Raw genomic sequence first — 17,161 nt, forward strand, 5'->3', positions numbered from 1 at the left:
CTTATGAGTCTTGTTGTGTGTACAAACACAATTTCTCCAATAACTTTGTCTTGCTGAAAGCCGATTACTTTGAGCTCCGACCTTAGGCTATTTTCTCCACTGGATATATAACGAAACAAACGGTACCGTTTCCATCGTTTTTCGCCAACATGGAACCGCTCCTTCTTCTTGGATTGCTTGGGGACTTAACCCAAGTAATACTCATGGTTGGGACGCAAGCGCTAGTCGCCTTAACCAACTAAATGGCCAATTCCAGGTCTAAAAAATCGAAAGAATTGATTTCTCTTTTTTCAAGTTTCTTTTATTAATAAAACCTTTTCTTTTACGTTTATCTTCTTTTCTTTTCTTTTCTTCTTTGATCTGTAATTTATGTGGCAACAATCTATCATAAAAGTCAAAAACACTTAATCACAATATAAAAAAACTAATATAAACCCATCATCATCCAAGCTCCCTTGAGTTCCTAGAGATGCAAGGCGAAGCCTGACTTTTTTTTTATCGGATATAAAGAGACATACCTTGAAAAGATGAACCATCTTACGCCATAAAAGAGATAAAGATACAGTAGAACCTCTATAAATTAATATTCGACAAACGAATAAACACTAAAAAAAAAAAAAAAAAATCTCTAAAAAGAATGGTAGATTTGTGTATTGCTTAGGTTTATTTTAGTATATGAGCCTTTATTCTCTAGTGATTTTTAATAATCTACCATTTTAAAAGCTACATAACTCCTTATTTTTTCTCTAATTCAAGATAAATTTTATATTAAAGTGATAGTTGGTGACACTCTTTGATCATAATTTGCATAACACAAAGTACTAAATCTATTGAAAATATGCATAAGATTGAGTATTTTTCAAAACAAATATATGTCCAACATTATAATTTGTTATTTCATTACCAACACAGAAATCAAGATTTAAAGATCCATTGAGAATATCATGAAAAACCACGAAAGGAAAACAGTTGTCAAACCTCAAATCTCCTATATATGAAATGAATTCACACGCCAAAAATTTAATTATATAGACATCATCTTTATATAGATCCCCATTTGCAACTAATCAGCTATTTGCATTTATTCAAAGAACTTCAAATTATTATTATGATTATTATACTTTTTGTAATATGATATTTTCAAACAAAATGCAAAGTTATAATTATATATTTTTTTGTGTAAATTACTATAACTATAGGTTTCTTTCTTGTTTCATGTATGTGTTGTTGAAAGATTCTCTTTGAATTTACCCAATAATTTCCCCAAAAAAAGTCCTTTTAAGAAAAGAGAATTTAATTAACTATTTTTGCGTGTGTGGTCGATCAATTGTTTGAGATTTCCTGATTATTCTATATGTCCCCCACAGACACAGAAACTCATATACAGAGACATAATAAAACTGAATTGGCATCCCTTTTCTTTGGATGGATTTAATACAAAATTTGACCCAAATCTATATAGTTGATGTTCTGCATACATAAAACGTGTCCCCATTCCTGTGACGCATACATGTGAAGTGTTTAATTGTAATCTCTTTGCTTTCTGGTTTCCATGAAGAGAAGACAGAAGAGTTTTGAGATGAGACAAAGTGAGATGATTAAAGATGATATATAAGAGAAGTAAAAGGGTTACTTCTAGTGTTGTATGAAGCAATAGATTATTCAATGTAATGCTAGTACAATGATAACAAAAGAAAGCTTTGTATACCATTAGGGCACGGGTTCGAGACTTGGGAAGCTCTTGAATAAATTTCCCAAACCCACTCAGCCTAACTCTACGCTTAACTTCCACCATCGCCGGCCACTCGCTCGTTTCTGCTTTCTCACCACTGCCATAGAAAAACCTAGTCAGAGAATGAAAGCATATATTCAAATGTCATAACTGTCGTCAAGATTCATGGTGATTTTGCACAAGTACCATGATATTCTGAATTTCTGATAGAAGGAAACATGAAACCTACAGATGGACTCTGGAGCATCCCATACTCTACTCAGAATACTTGACCCCCTTAAACAACTGATGCATCTTCTTTTTTATACTTTTCACAGACACTATCTAGCTTGCTGATGTTTCAATTGATCTATTCTTAAGCTTATTCAAATGCCATTCTAATTGAATTAGAGAAGAGATTGATTGCTAACACAATTCCAGTTCAAGTACAATTTATAATCTTCAAAGAAATATCTAATATTAGCATAGAGCAGAAATTGTCTGTGCCCGAAGAAAACAGTATCAAAAATATTGAATAATAGTAGCTATATTAGTTAAGGTAATAAGAACTTACCTTTTGAAAATGCCAGCAACAGGCACTACGGAAGACATACTCAGTTGCAGTAACCATCCCATGCTCTCTCTCCCTTATCATCACTAAGTGCAGCTGCTTTCTCAAGTCTAGAGATATCGTCATCATACATAGGTTATTAAGCAAAGTAGTCGTCAATGAGTCTTTGGTTTCCAGCTACATGATCTCTCTTGATGTATTTTCTTTTGTTACGACGTGGATAATCTTCTTCAATTTTGTTGCGACGCTCTCTAAACCGGTTTATGATATATTTCTCTTCAATTTGAGATTGTCTTTTGTAAGCTTCAATATCGAAAGGAAATTCTGATGGATCCATTGGATTTTTTTTAGTAAGATGATGTTTGTTATATTATTTCATCAATAGAAAAATGAGTTTCCATTTATAAAAAAATCGAGTGGTTGAAAGAGAATGATAAGATAAGGATTTGATGAAAAGATCATGTGGTTGAGATCCAACAGATAAGGATCATGTGGTAAACTAAAAGATAAGGATTAGATTCTAAGTTTCTAACATAAAAAGCCAAAATTGATGGATTATATTGTCGGAAAATAATGGAATACTGACAAACAAATATTATTGCATAAAATGACAAACAACAATTATAGCATAAAATGATAAAATACACACATACATATGACAAATATAAACATTAAAGTAGAAAGTGACAAAGTGTACACATACACTTCAAACCCACTAATTTCCAAATAGTTCGTGGTTCAACTTCTCTAATAGCTTTTTGCTCCAATCATTGAGATGCTCATTCTCAGATAGCTTCATAACCATCTCCATCTTCTTCAATTTGTTTGCCTCTTCTGTCTCTTGGCAATTTTTTTCCAAGTTTTCTAACTCTTTCTCTTTCAATTGCTTGAAATCATTCCACTCTTCATTAACGACTTCCAAGCATGCATCACCCTTACCTTTTTTTAACTTTCTTTTTAGACGCATCCCTCCCATGGGACGAGCACTAGATCATACAGAGTTTGAGTCACTTGCATTAGTATTGTGAGCTCTCTTAGATCCACTGCTTCCAGACCCCGTTTTTTCTCCTACCTGACTACTATAGCGTGGTTGATCATGAACAGCGAGTCACTCTAACATTAAATTAAAATACACATTCTTACCATTTGAATATAGTTCATGTGCTTTTGCGAATACATCAATCTCTGACCATCCGCTTTATTACATACACTTAGCATTATCGTAAGCGCCAATCCATTTGCCCAATATTTTATTCACGTAGTTGAAATGATTTCTGCACGTAACTCCATCATACGGAGGATCAAATGAGCATTGCTGATTACAATATTCAGCAATTTTACCCCAGTATGATTCACTCTTTTGGTTTCTTTCAACAATGCTATATGTTCCATATTTAATTCATCCACTCAAAAACACCAAATTTTGCTTAGTTGTCCATTTGGGGATTTTTCGTCGAGTAGAAGTTGAATCTTCATTGTTTGGAATGTCTTCATCAACACCAGTCATCCTTCCAAGAGTCATTTGTGTAGAAAATCCAGGAAATTCAGAAGGTGGTTGAGATGAATATGACATCATCGATCCATAATATGGATGATAGTGTGGAACAGATGATGGCACTGGAAAATTTGGTGGAAATCCATAATTTGAGACATTTTGAGACTAGTTGAAAGATGGATTTTGATATTGATAATTACTGGAATTTGGGTATGGAAAAAGATAATTAAAAGAAATTTGGGTAGAATTATTATTGGAATTTGGGTAAGAAAATGGAAAATTTGCGGAATTTTGTAAACGATTATTAGTAAAATCTATTTCACAAAACAAAATTAAAAATAAAAACAAGATTTTTTTGGAGAATAATAAAAAACTATAGTTAAAATGTTTGTTTTTTATGTGTCCGAATGAACCAAGTTTATATTTATAAAGATTAAAATGTTATGAATTTTCATATAAATATTGTTTTATATATAAATTGTTAATTGTATAATAATTGATTGAAAATAGATAAGATGGGATAAAAAATCTCCAAAATCTCAAATGCCAATAATAATATAACAAGTGTTATTATCTCAAGAAAGTGAACTCTTCACTTGCAGAGAACGTGTGTGAAACGTACATCCCAATAACATGATGACATGTTGCATATATGGACCCCAAAAAAAAAGACATATATGAACTTATTAATTCACATAGCTTTTTTTGAGTTTTCAACACCTCCATTGCAAACATTAAACGGGAAAAAGTTAAAAAAACAAACAAACTAATTTTAATTTGGAAGTTTAATACCCAATATTTTTAGATTGGAATAAAACTACCTCATCTAATTATTTGTAGTCACAAAATACCTCAGATATAAGTTATTGGTGGAATCAAATCCAGTCGTTAACGGGCGTTACGGAATCATTTAACGGTGTTAAATTCTAATTCCGTATGATCTAGTTTATATAGGGGTTGTTTAGATTTATTAGTTGAGAATATTATTGTATCCTAGTGGCTACACACGAGGCTAACTTATTCTCCTTACTCGGGTTTGATACCCCTAACTCGCAATTTTTTTTTTAGTTTTTTCTTCTTCTTCTCCTCCGGGTGTTCGTTGAGAAATCAAAATTGGAGAGAAATCCAGAGTCAAGGGTCGAAGAAGCTTCTCATGATTCGGATCTGCTATTTGAAAAGGTTGAAAGAGAAGAGCTTCTTTGTAGAAAGAGTTTGGGGAGAGTTCCAAGTTCCAACATGGGCGGATTGAGGTGGAGGAGGTGAAAGAAGTGGAGTTACAGAAGGTGGAAGGCAAGAAGGAGGCGTTGGAGGTGGAGGAAGTGGAGTTACAGAAGGTGGAGGGCAAGAAGGAGGCGTTGGAGGTGGAGATGAGGTGATTGGCGGATCTGTTAAGAACCACCGGCGAAAATAAGAAAAGGGCCTTACTAGGGATTCGAACTCGGGTTAATAGGGTTAAGTGACCTTGCTAAATACCACTAGGGTACGGTAATAAATTTCGTTTAGTGTAGACAAACAATTATATATATATATATATATATATATATATATATATATATATATATATTAAACTAGTTAGAGTTAAAATTTAACGCCGTCAAATAATTCTGTAACGCCCGTTAACGGTTGGGTTTGATTCTACCAATAATTTGTGTCTGAGATATTTTTGGAATACAAATAATTAGATGAGGTATTTTTATTCCAATCTAAAAATATTGGGTATTAAACTTCCAAATTAAAATTATTTTGAGTTTTTTATAGCTTTTTTCCCAACATTAAACAGTTGAATCTTTTATTCAACATGTTCATTGCACATAATCTAAAAATAATATTTTCAAAAACTACAATCCCATCTAATCAATCCTCTATTTTTATCTTAATTCGACTAAAACCAAAAACATGCATTTAATTATTTCTTTTTTTTTAAACCACAATAGGATAATTTTATAAATCTCAATACAATGTCAGCCCTGGACAGAGCGAAGAGAAACATTGGTATGAGGCCCCCATTTTTAAGGGGCTCCCATTTAATTTTTGTTTTTATATATACATATATTTATAAATCGTACATGTCCTATGCTATATGCTAGAGCAAAAATATTCACAGAATAAACGTGATATGAAGAAAGATATTTTAAAAACAGAATAAAAAATCAATTTATGTGGTGTCACGTGTCAGTCACTCAGCCCGACAACCTATAAAACAGAAACTCAACTTTAATACATAAAAAAAACCAACAATAATGTTTTGGTTGGTCATTATACCCATGACCTTTGAGTATCTTCCTCTTCTTTGTTTCTCTTTTCATCAACGCTGTTCTTCAATCTCTACTTCTACAATCAATTCTCTATACTCATGACAGATAATTTTCCTATTTAGTCGATAATGTGTTCATGTTTATACTTAATTTTTAGTTGATTTTGTTCATAAACTTAATTTTTATATAAACTTTTTTAGGTATTTCAACAAGAAAAACAAAGTGTAAAACAGGGGCTCAAAAAAGAAAGAAATAGAGAAAAGATGAACAACTTGTGAAATCTTTGAGTAATTCTATGTTGAGGTATGTTAAAAGGTCAAAATCTGGTAAGTATGATGAAAGTGATAGAGTTGGTGATGAGAATGAGAATCAAGAAGATGATAAGGCCGGAGAAGAAACAATGGCTGATTGTGACAAAGAGGAATGTGAAAAAATCTCTAAAGAAGATGATGTGCCTGTGGATTTAGAAAAACCTCCGGAGATTTCGATTTTACAATTTACAGATCCTGCAAATTGGAGAAAAAATGATAAGGGATTAAAAGATTATCTAGTGCAAAAAGGTCCTATGGAAAGAGTTGAAAGAGACTACGTTTTCCCCAAAAATGATGTTGGTAGACATTTTTTTTATAGATATTTCAAAAGGGAGTTGAAAAATGGAGAAAAACAAGACAGGAATTGGTTACTTTATTCAAAAGCATAAGACAAAATCTATTGCTTTTGTTGTAAGTTGTTTAGACGGGAACAAGATGCCACTCAGTTGTCAAGCACATGATTCAACGATTGGAGGAATGTCAAGATAAGACTCAGCCAACATGAAACTAGCCATAGTCACATCTTTTGCATGGGTCAATGGATAGAATTAATTGAGATTGGGAAAGGAGCATACCATTGATAAGTATTTACAAGAAGAAGTCAAAAGAGAGAAAAATCATTGGAGAGAAATTTTGTTGAGACTTTTTGCATTGGTGAAAAATCTTGCTAAGCAGAATATAGCATTCCGTGAAACTAAGGAGAAGATTGGTGAGAGAAATAATGTAAACTTCTTGAGATTCATTGAAACGTTTGAAGAGTTTGATTCACTTACGCAGGAGCATATCAAACGAGTTAAAGAAGGTAAAATTCACTATCACTATCTAAGCCCCAAAATCCAGAATAAGTTGATTGTTATGCTAGGATCTAAATTCAAACGTATGATCATCAAAAAAAATTCAAGAGACAAAATATTTATCAGTAATTCTCGATTGTACTTTAGATAAAAGTCATAAAGAGCAAATGAGTTTTGTTATCAGATGTGTTGATGTCTCCACCACAACGACACGAGTTGAAGAACTTTTTGTGACGTTTTTAGAAGTCGTCGATAGATCGGGGAAGGACTTTTTGAGTTGCTTTGTTATACATTGGGTGATCTCAAGTTGAAAATCGATGATGTGAGAGGACAAGGCTATGATAATGGATCCAATATGAAAGGAAAACACAAAAGAGTACAAAAGTGATTGCTTGATATCAATTCAGTAGCATTTTATACGTCATGTGGTTGCCACAGTCTTAATTTGGCACTTGCTGATATGACCAAATCATCTTGAAAAGCGATTTCATTCTTTGGAATTATCCAACGCATCTATTGCTTGTTTTCATCCTCTACACCTAGGTGAGAACTCCTAAAGCGATGGTAGGAGGTCTCACACTTAAGCCATTATCAGAGACTCGTTGGGAAAGTCGCGTTGAAAGTGTTCGAGCAATTCGTTTTCAAGATCCAAGATCAATCTTGAAACTTCTCTTAAACATGGAGAGAATTCAGACATTGATGGGGATCATTTATTTTTGGAGCTTAAAGTTCTAAGAGAAGTTTTACCAAGAGAGATCAAGAAGCCTATTGAGGAATTGGATTTTTTGAAAAAGTTTGAAAGTTGTTATCCAAATAAATGGGTTACTTTTAGAGTGATGTTAACCGTTCCAGTTTCCGTCGCCTCGGCTGAAAGAAGTTTTTCCAAGTTAAAGTTGATAAAATCTTACTTGCATTCTACTATGTCGGAAGAAAGATTGAATGGGCTGGCTATATTGTCAATGAGAGGGACATGGTTGGAGAGCTGGACTGTACAAGTTGGATGGATAACTTTGCCGAGAAAAACGCAAGAAGAAGTTTGTTCAAAAAATCGAAACAAATATTGAATTTTGATTGTTTTTTTGTTGAATTTGTGTTTCATGGCTAGTTTTATATTTATGTTTGAAACCAAATATGTTTGAGCTTGATTATGGTTTTAAGGTGCGACATAAGGACCTCCGTTTTTGTCAGGGCCTACTCTGTCTCAATATTATGTAAAATAGCCTAACTAAGGCCTAAACTATCATCTCCTAATTTCTGGACATTTTATAATTATTCTCACCGCTTGTTTTTAAATTATCAACAAATTATACTTTTTCTGAAATAATTTCAAAAACCTATTAAAAATATTGATAAAGTCAACACTAAAATTTTCTCATCATCAAACTTATAGCATCTCCAATGGCTCAATATTTCTCCCAATGGTTTCTCTCAACAAAATTGTTGAAAAACTAATTCAGAAACCTTTTAATCGGAGAGAGATGTCTCTCTTGAGAAAAACTTTTGATGAGATGAGAAACGTGTACGTGGCATGTTCTCATTGGATGTTTTATGTGACAAAACTGAAGGAAAAAAACGCATGGAAAAAATTGTTTCTCATCTCTCTCTCTCTCTCTCTCTCTCTCTCTCTCTCTCACGTTCTCTCTCTCTCACGTTCTCTCTCTCTCTCTCTCTCTCTCTCTCTCTCTCTCTCTCTCTCTCTCTCTCTCTCTCTCTCTCTCTCTCTCTATCTCTCTCTCTCTCTCTCTCTCTCTCTCTCTCTCAACGAAACGACGATGGCGAAGGCGACGGCGACAGAGCCGGACTTTTGATCCGACGATTAAGGTTCAATTGAAGCAGTCGATCTGTTGTATGAGCAGTTGTTGGGCATGAGCAAACGACGACGACGACGGATGCGGATCCGTCTTTTGCAAAACCGGTGGTCACGAGCGCATGTGGAAAATGAATCGAATCGGAGAATCGCTGACTGAAGCTCATAACTGGTAAGAATCTATTTCTTTCTGCAATTTATCATGATTTAATTTGGGAAATTTGATGTTTCTTTTAGGGTTATTTGAATTCTGAATTTAGGGTTTTATATTGTAAGCATTGAGTAGGAGTTTTTTTTATTATCAATGGAGGCTAAGTGTTTGTTATTTGACATGATTGATGTGAGGATGAGTCATTGAATGTTTGATTTAGGGTTTTTAGTTTTTGTTAATCAAATTACGGTGAATTGAAAACATATTTGATCTGTGATTCATGCTTTCATATGTGTCTACAACATGTTTGGCAACTTTTTTTGAGGGAATCGTTTTCACCTGAAGAATATATTAACACGTAATAAAATCTTGGATCAAGAAAAATATCATAACTTGTAAACATATATACTAGGAAGTGTTGGCAAACAATCATACATAAGTTATGATAAATCTTAATCGCTACTAAAGCCTTTGCGATTTTGTTGTTTATGTAATAAAATTTATATTCTTATAATTGTTTGGCCTCTTCTTGAAGCTAACATGAAGGAACTAGCAAGAGATTGAGAAGCTTGTGAAATTCAATCGCTTGGTACTTCTTAAACTAAGAGTCTAAGATTCATAACCAAAGAGGTTAGACAAATAAAATCTCCTCTCTCTTTTGTGCGGGAACAATTTTGACTGCATACCCTTTATACTTATGTGAATATCAGAAAAAAAAAATCCTATTTTTTTAGAAACACCAAAAGAGTCAATCTCTTTTATCTATAAATATTTTAATCTTGTTTCCTGTTTATACCTTGTGTTTATTCTTCTTGGTATCACAGTGGTCAGAGAGAGATTGTGCTTTTGTGTTTAGTTTATATGCCTGCAATCTTTTTGTATCAAGAAGTGTTTAGTTTAATTGTTGTGATAAATTTACCTTGCATTCGTGTCAAAGGGAAAGGAATATTGAAGACTGGGCATGGATAAACGTTAAGAGCAATATTCTAATGGTTAAGAGATCAATAGAAAATATGTGTGCAAGCCTCACGATTTGATATGAAACAGTAGAACAAGATCATTAGTGCTTATATAACACTCATTAAAAATGAAGTGTTGATTCTAACATAGTTTCTCTGATTCTCCATATAGTGAATAACATTATTTCCTTCTGTTTGATGTTTAGGCTAATATGATTTTGTTTTCTCTATTTTTGTGAGGTTAAATGGAGTGGTTGTGGAGACGATTGGTACAAGTAGAGAACGCAAGATATATTTATCACATCAACTAAATCAAGGCATATTTAAAAGTGGTTGTTGTCTCATTGATTACCGGTTTGTGTTTAATATAGAGTTAAGCGTATAAGTACACTTTCATTCTTCTATTTCCTTCTTCTTTAACCTTCAATTTTCTCTGAATTTCTCGTTTCCATCTTCTTCAACCTTCTTCTTTAACCTGCTTCTTTAATGGATGATATGAATCCATTTTATCAGTCTTCGGGTTTCATAGACCTATTGCATAGTCAGCAAGAAGACATAATCGTTTTGCAAGTGGATCATCTGAAGTCCCAACCTTTAATACACAAATGTTTGAAGAAGGAAGTGAAGATGAAGTAACACTCATGGGTTGTACACAAGATGAAGTCAAACCGAAGGTTGGTTTATCACAAAAGAAATGGTTTCCCAAAGAAGATATTGTTCTCGTCAGGGCATGGCTTAACACTAACAAGGATCATGTGATTGGTAATGACCAACAATGTCAATCATTCTTGAAACAGATTGCATCATATGTTGCAATCAGTCCGCAACTTGATTATCTGCCAAAGAGAGAGCATGCTAAATGTAAGCAAAGGTGGTCAAAGGTCAATAAAAGTGTGACCAAGTTTGTAGGTTGTTATAAGACGGCAACAACTCATAAAACTAGTGGACAAAGTGAGGATGATGTAATGAAGTTGGCTTATGAAATCTACTACAATGATACCAAGAAGAAGTTCAACTTAGAGCATACGTGGAGAAAGTTAAGGTATGATCAAAAATGGTGTGAAGCTGCAACTATTAAAGGGAATAAAAATGCTAAAAGAAAGTGTGTCGATGGTTATTGATATGGTTCAAATTACCTAGAACTACTCTCTCAAATAAGAGATCAATTGCAGTATTTTAGGATCGAATTCACGGAGTTCTTTTGTTAAAACAGTTAGTTAAATGTCGAGATTAAGCTAGCAGGGTAATAGTGAAAATAAAGGAGAACAAAGTAAAAAGACAGCAGATTGATTGTGTTGTAAACGATTTAATAAAGAGCTAGGAACAGGGTATTCTCAAGAAACTATTGGTTAGTAGATTTAATGAAAGCTAGGTTGTTATCGAACCATTCTTAAACTCAAACTCTAATTATGGAATAACCGGCGGGCTTGCCGCGAAACTCCCTATATCTATAGCTAATAATAACCGGAGAAGCCGAGAAACTATCAACATAAATATGCATTCTTAACGAGTTCAATTGTTCATCTTAGTAGATAGGCCGATTCTTATTACACACCTATAAACCAGATTCATCATATAATAGATCCAACTACAGATACCTATGGGCTATGGCGGGCATATCTATTGTCTGGATTCAAGATCTAGTTAAATACTCTAGATCTAGCATTAGACATGATTAAAGATGAAAAATTCTACATATAACCTAGCAAAGGGGGCAATCTACTAAACCATATGAATCCCTAATGAGAAACCCTATTCCTAACAAGCAGACTACTCAGACATATTGGATGAAGCAAACAACATATTCGAGTGTGAAAACATAAACACAGTAATAGAGGTAAGAGTTAGAAAAGATCTCTTCACTGTATTAAGAACTGGAATGAATCTCTCAAGAACAAATGGATGAATAGCTTCTGTCTCTCACAATAAGGTTTGCAAAGAACTTGATAAAACAAACTTAGGTCTAAAAGCAAGATATATAAAACCCTAAAAACGTCCAGGGACTAATAATGCAAATAGGAAAGTTTCTGGGGCAAATTTCCTCTTCTGTAAACTTGAAAGCGTCTAGGGTTTTTGCTGGGGCCGAAACTGGTGTCGATTGACACCAAGAGTGTGTCGATCGACACTCCTCGCTGATTCCTGAACCAAAGTCATCCTTAGCTTCCTTTTTCTTAGTGTTTGCTCCAAAATGTCTCCTTATCTCTATTGTTGTCCCATTGCATAGAGTACCTGAAAAGACACTAAAAACACTCGAGAAATAACATAAAGACTCAAAATCCTATACCTAAAACATAGTTAAAATCGGTGAAAATCGGGTTATATCAACTCCCCTAGACTTAGCTTTTGCTTGCCCTCAAGCAAAACACAAAAGCTGAACCCGTGGAAGAGGTTTTGAAAACAAAGGAACTCCCAACATTCTCTAGCCTATTGCCATGATCTTTCAAACTAAGTCCATATGCCTAACAAGTCTAATCAAATCCTAACCAACATATACTTCTCTGCAAGCTTACACAACATTCTAGATTCCATACCTAAGTTCCACAACTATATCCACCATGCTTTCATCGCTGGGTCTCATCAAACAAGCCAGCATTCAAGATCCTTCTAGACTCATTCATGTACTATACCATGATAAATTGACCATTCTTTTATATATTTTTTCTTTTTCGGTGTTCTTTCTCTACCCCAGACTTATTCTTTTTAGAGATTAAAGAAAGGGGAACTCGCATACTGGATCGACATCCTCAGCATTTTTCCAACCTTTGTAATTGATCATTCCAAATAATGTATAATAATGGGGTCATAGAAAACATTCCTACCCCTATACACTATCTGAAAGTCATCTCAATCTCTCATTATCTTTTTCTTTTTATAAGGTGAGAGGAACATATTCTTTTTTATCACATTGGTCTCAATATCAGGTACGAACAAGGAGTCAAGATGTATGAATACTAATCGTTTGAAGAAGTAAAAGGAAGAGCAGTGAGATTAGCTCCAGCCTTAGTGGTTGAGTTGGAAACTAGGATATCCTCAAGTCTGTTAGTTTGCCAACTAGATTTTCCAATAGTCGGATTGACTCGAACCTGCAGCACTCATCAATCAGGCAATAAACAAGTAAACTAAAGAAAACGTTTCTTTTTTTTTTTTTTTTTTAGAGTTAGAAAATAAAAGAAATAACCAAATGAATTGCAAAACGAAAAATAATAAGAAACAAAAATAAAAGCCATATTAGTACGAACCTCCCCCAGACTTAAACGACATTTTCCCCAGTGGCATTCAAATCCAGAGAAAGCGGGAAAAATAAATCAAAAATAGAAGAAAAGAAAAGAGAGGGAAAAGAAAAATCAAACCAGTGGGTTGCCTCCCACTAAGCGCTTGTTTTGAGTCAATAGGTTGACTTGGCGGAGTTCAGGATGTGGGTGGAGTGGTGGAGGATTGATGCTGCCTCCTCGCCTTCCAAGGCGGTGTGTAAACGGATATGGTTCGAGCAGCTTCTGGTGTCGATCGACACTCAGGGGTGTGTCGATCGACACTCAGGGGTGTGTCGATCGACACTCTTCTCGTCACCTGCAAAAACAACAGGAGAAACAAGCTTTCGAGGAATCTAGGCTTGTTATCATGTGAAGCAGTCTTCGAATAATCCAAAGAATTAATCAAAGATAAAACAGGAGAAGAGAGAGAAGAGAACTTATCACATAGGTCCTCAAGTGGTGTGGGCTGAAGAGAATCTGCAAAATTCTCTGTCCGTGAATCCCGAGGGTGTCGATCGACAGGGGTAGTCACCGTTGCTCTACAACTCTCATTGGCGAGCTGAACGTGTTGGAGCGTTGTGTGTTGCTCTATGGTGGGATTCTGATCAGTCTGAGGAGGTGTGCCTATGCTAGAAGCAATGCAACTGATAGGCTTAGTAAGCTTTGAACCATCCATGCCAAACTCCATCTCCGAATCACAAACCTTGAGAGAGATTCTCCCTCTCTTCACATCAAACCTAGCACCAGCTGTAACTAGGAATGCTCTTCCAAGGATAAGGGGATCCTTGGGTTCCTTTTCATAGTCCAGGACCACAAAATCAGCAGGGATAACAGAGTTACCAACCTTAACAGGAACATCTTCAAGGATTCGCTTGGAACGATCCGCAATGAGAAGAGTAATGCGAGTAGGCTTGTAGTGAGTCATGCCTAGTCTCTTAGTAACAGACTTAGGCATGAGGTTGATGCTTGATCCCAGATCACATAAAGAGCGGCTGAATCTGCTTGTGGAGATAGAGCAATCAAGAACAAAGCTACCTGGATCTGGAAGCTTCTCGGTGCTCTGACCAGGAGTAATGGTGCGGATGTACTCAGCTATGTCTACTCTCTATGCCTTCTCCTTCTTGGCCTTAGGCAGCATGATTGCACTGATGTCTCTGGTAAGTACCTTAGCTTCATCTGAGCTAATTTCATTGTCAACAAGTCGCTTGACATACATGTTGAGTGAAGCAGAAGATGTCTCAGAAGCATCCTTAGGAAGAGTATGGAGGATCTTCTCCATTATGGATGTGCACTTAGCAGCATGAATCTCTTGCTTAGAAAGACGCCTCCTCGGATACGGGACATGAGGAGTGTAGACAGACTCGGGCAGCATAGGTATTTGCACCTCATAAGGTGTTGTCCGGATCCAGTGTCGATCGACACTAGAGGGGTATCGATCGACACCGTCGTATTGAGTCGTCTCTGAGAATAGCGTCCCATATGGTGCCGATCAACACAGGAGGGTGTCGGTCGACACCATCTCTGCAACTGCGAGCTCCAACTCGTCTTCAGTGTCCAATTCCTCCCACACATCATCTCCTTCTCTGATCAAGATGGCATTGCGGCTCTTCCTTGGGTTAGCATCAGGATTACCAGGAAGAAAACCCTCTTGTCTCTTGATAGATTGTGCAGTTTGAGCTTCTTGTACATCTAGCTTCTTCAAGTGAGAGCTCTGATTATCGATCTTCCCATTAAGATCTGTGTAGACAGCATCAAACTTGCCATTAAACTCCACAACAAGCTTAGTCTGGCTCTCTAGAATCTGCTCAAGCATCGATTCCATTCTTGTCTCTACTAAGGGTGGAGGGGGGGCTTGGTAAGTTGAATTACCATAGTTCCTTTGAAAGATGCTTTGAGGAAAGGTCTTTTGGAAAGCAGGCTTTGGAGTGTAGTTGAAGGAACCCTAGTTCCCTGTAAACCTGTTGCCACTGAAGTTGCCCTGTGGCTGCCCAAACTTCCTGTATCCCTGACCATCTATGTAGAAGACTCCTTCTTCTGACTCAGGCTCAGGCTCAATAGTTTCTTCTTTAGCTGCAAAGTGGACATGCTTCTTCCCTGTGAGCAAGTTATGAACTGAATCTAGCTTAGCATTCACCTCTGCCATCTGATTTCCTGAAATAGCTCCAGCAATCTTCTTCCTCTCAAAATCAGCATTCTTGGTACTGTTGCTGCAAGCGAGGTTCTATATAAGGGTTGTAGCATCAGCTGGGTAACGTGTATTGAAGTTACCATTGCTCGCTGCATCTAGAGCCATCTGGTATCTCCAATTAACTCCTCTAAAGAAGGTACCTAAAAGTTGTACCTCACGGAAACCATGATGTGGGCAATCTCGTTGGTACTCCTTGAAACGAACCCAAGCAGCCTTGAAAGCTTCAGCTGGACCCTGTGTGAAGGTAGAGAGCTTATTTCTCAACTCCTCAGACTTAGCATCATCGTAGAAATTGTTCAAGAAGGCTATCTTGATGCTTCTCCAAGTCTTGAGGGAACCTGCTTTAAGTTGTTTCAGCCAAGAAGTTGCTTCCCCAGAAAGTGAATAAGGGAAGAGCTTGCACACTAGGTAGTCCTCTGAGACTCCATTAGCCTTGATGCTCAGAACAAGGTCCTCTAATCGCTCGATATGATCCATTGGTTGCTCATGAGATAAGCCATGGAAAGGATGCTCGCCAACTAAAGCAAAGTAGCCAGGCTTCAGCTCATAGTCGTTTCTCTGGAATGGTGGGGATACAATCGCTGATCGATTAGCATAGAACCGGTCTGACCTGTTGAAATCCCCAAGAGTACGACGTGGTTCCACAGCTAGAGGAATAGCTGCAAGAATCTGGTGTTGGTGTCGATCGACACCTCTGTTGTGTCGTTCGACACCTATTGCATTTGCGTGCTGCTCCCGATGGTGTCGATCGACACCCAGTTGGTGTCGCTCGACACCGAGCCCTGCTGCATCTCTAGCAGCTAACTGCGCATTGAGGCGCGCTTGATCCTCATTGGCGTCCTCAGGTAGGATGAGTCCATGATCATCCAATCTCTGACCAGCCTCATTGTAGGCTTGTCCATCCTCATCTCTCAAAACTCCTTTTGCATCAGCTCTGATGACTCTCTCAGCCATTGCTAATTTCTTAGTTTTTGTTAATCAAATTACGGTGAATTGAAAACATATTTGATTTGTGATTCATGCTTTCATATGTGTCTACAACATGTTTGGCAGCTTTTTTGAGGTAACCGTTTTCACCTGAAGAATATGTTAACACGTAATGAAATTTTGGATCAAGAAAAATATCATAACTTGTAAACATATATACTAGGAAGTGTTGGCAAACAATCTTACATAAGTTATGATAAATCTTAATCGTTACTAAAGCCTTTGCGATTTTGTTGTTTATGTAATAAATTTATATTCTTATAATTGTTTGGCCTCTTCTTGAAGCTAACAGGAAGGAACTAGCAAGAGATTGAGAAGCTTGTGAAATTCAATCGCTTGGTACTTCTTAAACTAAGAGTCTAAGATTCATAACCAAAGAGGTTAGACAAATAAAATCTCCTCTCTCTTTTGTGCGGGAACAATTTTGAATGCATACCCTTTATACTTATGTGAATATCAAAAAAAAAAAATCTTATTTTTTTAGAAACTCCAAAAGAGTCAATCTCTTTTAGCTATAAATATTTTAATCTTGTTTCCTGTTTATACCTTGTGTTTATTCTTCTTGGTATCACAGTGGTCAGAGAGAGATTGTGCTTTTGTGTTTAGTTTATATGCCTGCAATCTTTTTGTATCAAGAAGTGTTTAGTTTAATTGTTGTGATAAATTTACCTTGCCTTCGTG

The 17,161-nt window shown here is 36.0% G+C and overlaps 2 protein-coding genes, 4 long non-coding RNA genes, 1 other non-coding gene and 2 pseudogenes across 11 annotated transcripts; 4 read left to right on the forward strand and 5 right to left on the reverse strand.

The window, feature by feature from the left end:
• Positions 1 to 1,246: 1,246 nt before the first annotated feature.
• Positions 1,247 to 2,647, reverse strand: AT3G29639 (uncharacterized protein). Of its 2 annotated transcripts, NM_001339032.1 has the most exons (3): positions 2,286 to 2,647; positions 1,709 to 1,829; positions 1,254 to 1,543 (listed from the first exon to the last, which is right to left on the reverse strand). In NM_001339032.1, the coding sequence occupies exons 1-3, from the start codon at positions 2,345 to 2,347 to the stop codon at positions 1,346 to 1,348; spliced, it is 381 nt and encodes a 126-aa protein (NP_001326982.1). In that variant the 5' UTR covers positions 2,348 to 2,647; the 3' UTR covers positions 1,254 to 1,345. The 2 variants fall into 2 exon arrangements, with proteins under 2 accessions (NP_001078223.1, NP_001326982.1); NM_001084754.2 differs by having other exon boundaries at positions 1,247 to 1,829.
• A 350-nt stretch (positions 2,648 to 2,997) lies between these two features.
• On the reverse strand, positions 2,998 to 3,804 carry AT3G29645 (uncharacterized protein; the record flags this gene model as incomplete). The annotated part of the gene is made up of 3 exons (NM_001339033.1): positions 2,998 to 3,268; positions 3,355 to 3,395; positions 3,700 to 3,804. The coding sequence occupies 3 exons, from the start codon at positions 3,802 to 3,804 to the stop codon at positions 2,998 to 3,000; spliced, it is 417 nt and encodes a 138-aa protein (NP_001327917.1).
• Positions 3,072 to 3,728, forward strand: AT3G05885. The gene has a single exon (NR_141206.1). It is a non-coding gene; the product is annotated as an other RNA (long non-coding RNA).
• A 971-nt stretch (positions 3,805 to 4,775) lies between the features above and the next one.
• Positions 4,776 to 5,324, forward strand: AT3G00580. Of its 2 annotated transcripts, NR_143835.1 has the most exons (2): positions 4,802 to 5,087; positions 5,139 to 5,317. It is a non-coding gene; the product is annotated as an uncharacterized misc_RNA (transcript). The 2 variants fall into 2 exon arrangements; NR_143834.1 differs by having other exon boundaries at positions 4,776 to 5,324.
• A 1,093-nt stretch (positions 5,325 to 6,417) lies between these two features.
• Positions 6,418 to 7,172, reverse strand: AT3G05895. The gene is made up of 2 exons (NR_141207.1): positions 6,919 to 7,172; positions 6,418 to 6,536 (listed from the first exon to the last, which is right to left on the reverse strand). It is a non-coding gene; the product is annotated as an other RNA (long non-coding RNA).
• A 2,260-nt stretch (positions 7,173 to 9,432) lies between these two features.
• Positions 9,433 to 9,637, forward strand: AT3G05915. Its single transcript, NR_141210.1, has one exon. It is a non-coding gene; the product is annotated as an other RNA (long non-coding RNA).
• A 188-nt stretch (positions 9,638 to 9,825) lies between these two features.
• On the reverse strand, positions 9,826 to 10,143 carry AT3G05925. Its single transcript, NR_141211.1, has 2 exons — positions 10,015 to 10,143; positions 9,826 to 9,958 (listed from the first exon to the last, which is right to left on the reverse strand). It is a non-coding gene; the product is annotated as an other RNA (long non-coding RNA).
• A 516-nt stretch (positions 10,144 to 10,659) lies between these two features.
• Positions 10,660 to 11,175, forward strand: AT3G29640 (annotated as a pseudogene; the record flags this gene model as incomplete). Its single annotated transcript has 1 exon — positions 10,660 to 11,175.
• Positions 11,176 to 13,362: 2,187 nt separating this feature from the next.
• Positions 13,363 to 16,585, reverse strand: AT3G29641 (annotated as a pseudogene; the record flags this gene model as incomplete). The annotated part of the gene is made up of 1 exon: positions 13,363 to 16,585.
• Positions 16,586 to 17,161: the final 576 nt, after the last annotated feature.

This window comes from Arabidopsis thaliana, chromosome 3, assembly GCF_000001735.4.
Source record: "Arabidopsis thaliana chromosome 3, partial sequence".
In the NCBI taxonomy this organism is placed as follows: Eukaryota; Viridiplantae; Streptophyta; class Magnoliopsida; order Brassicales; family Brassicaceae; genus Arabidopsis; species Arabidopsis thaliana.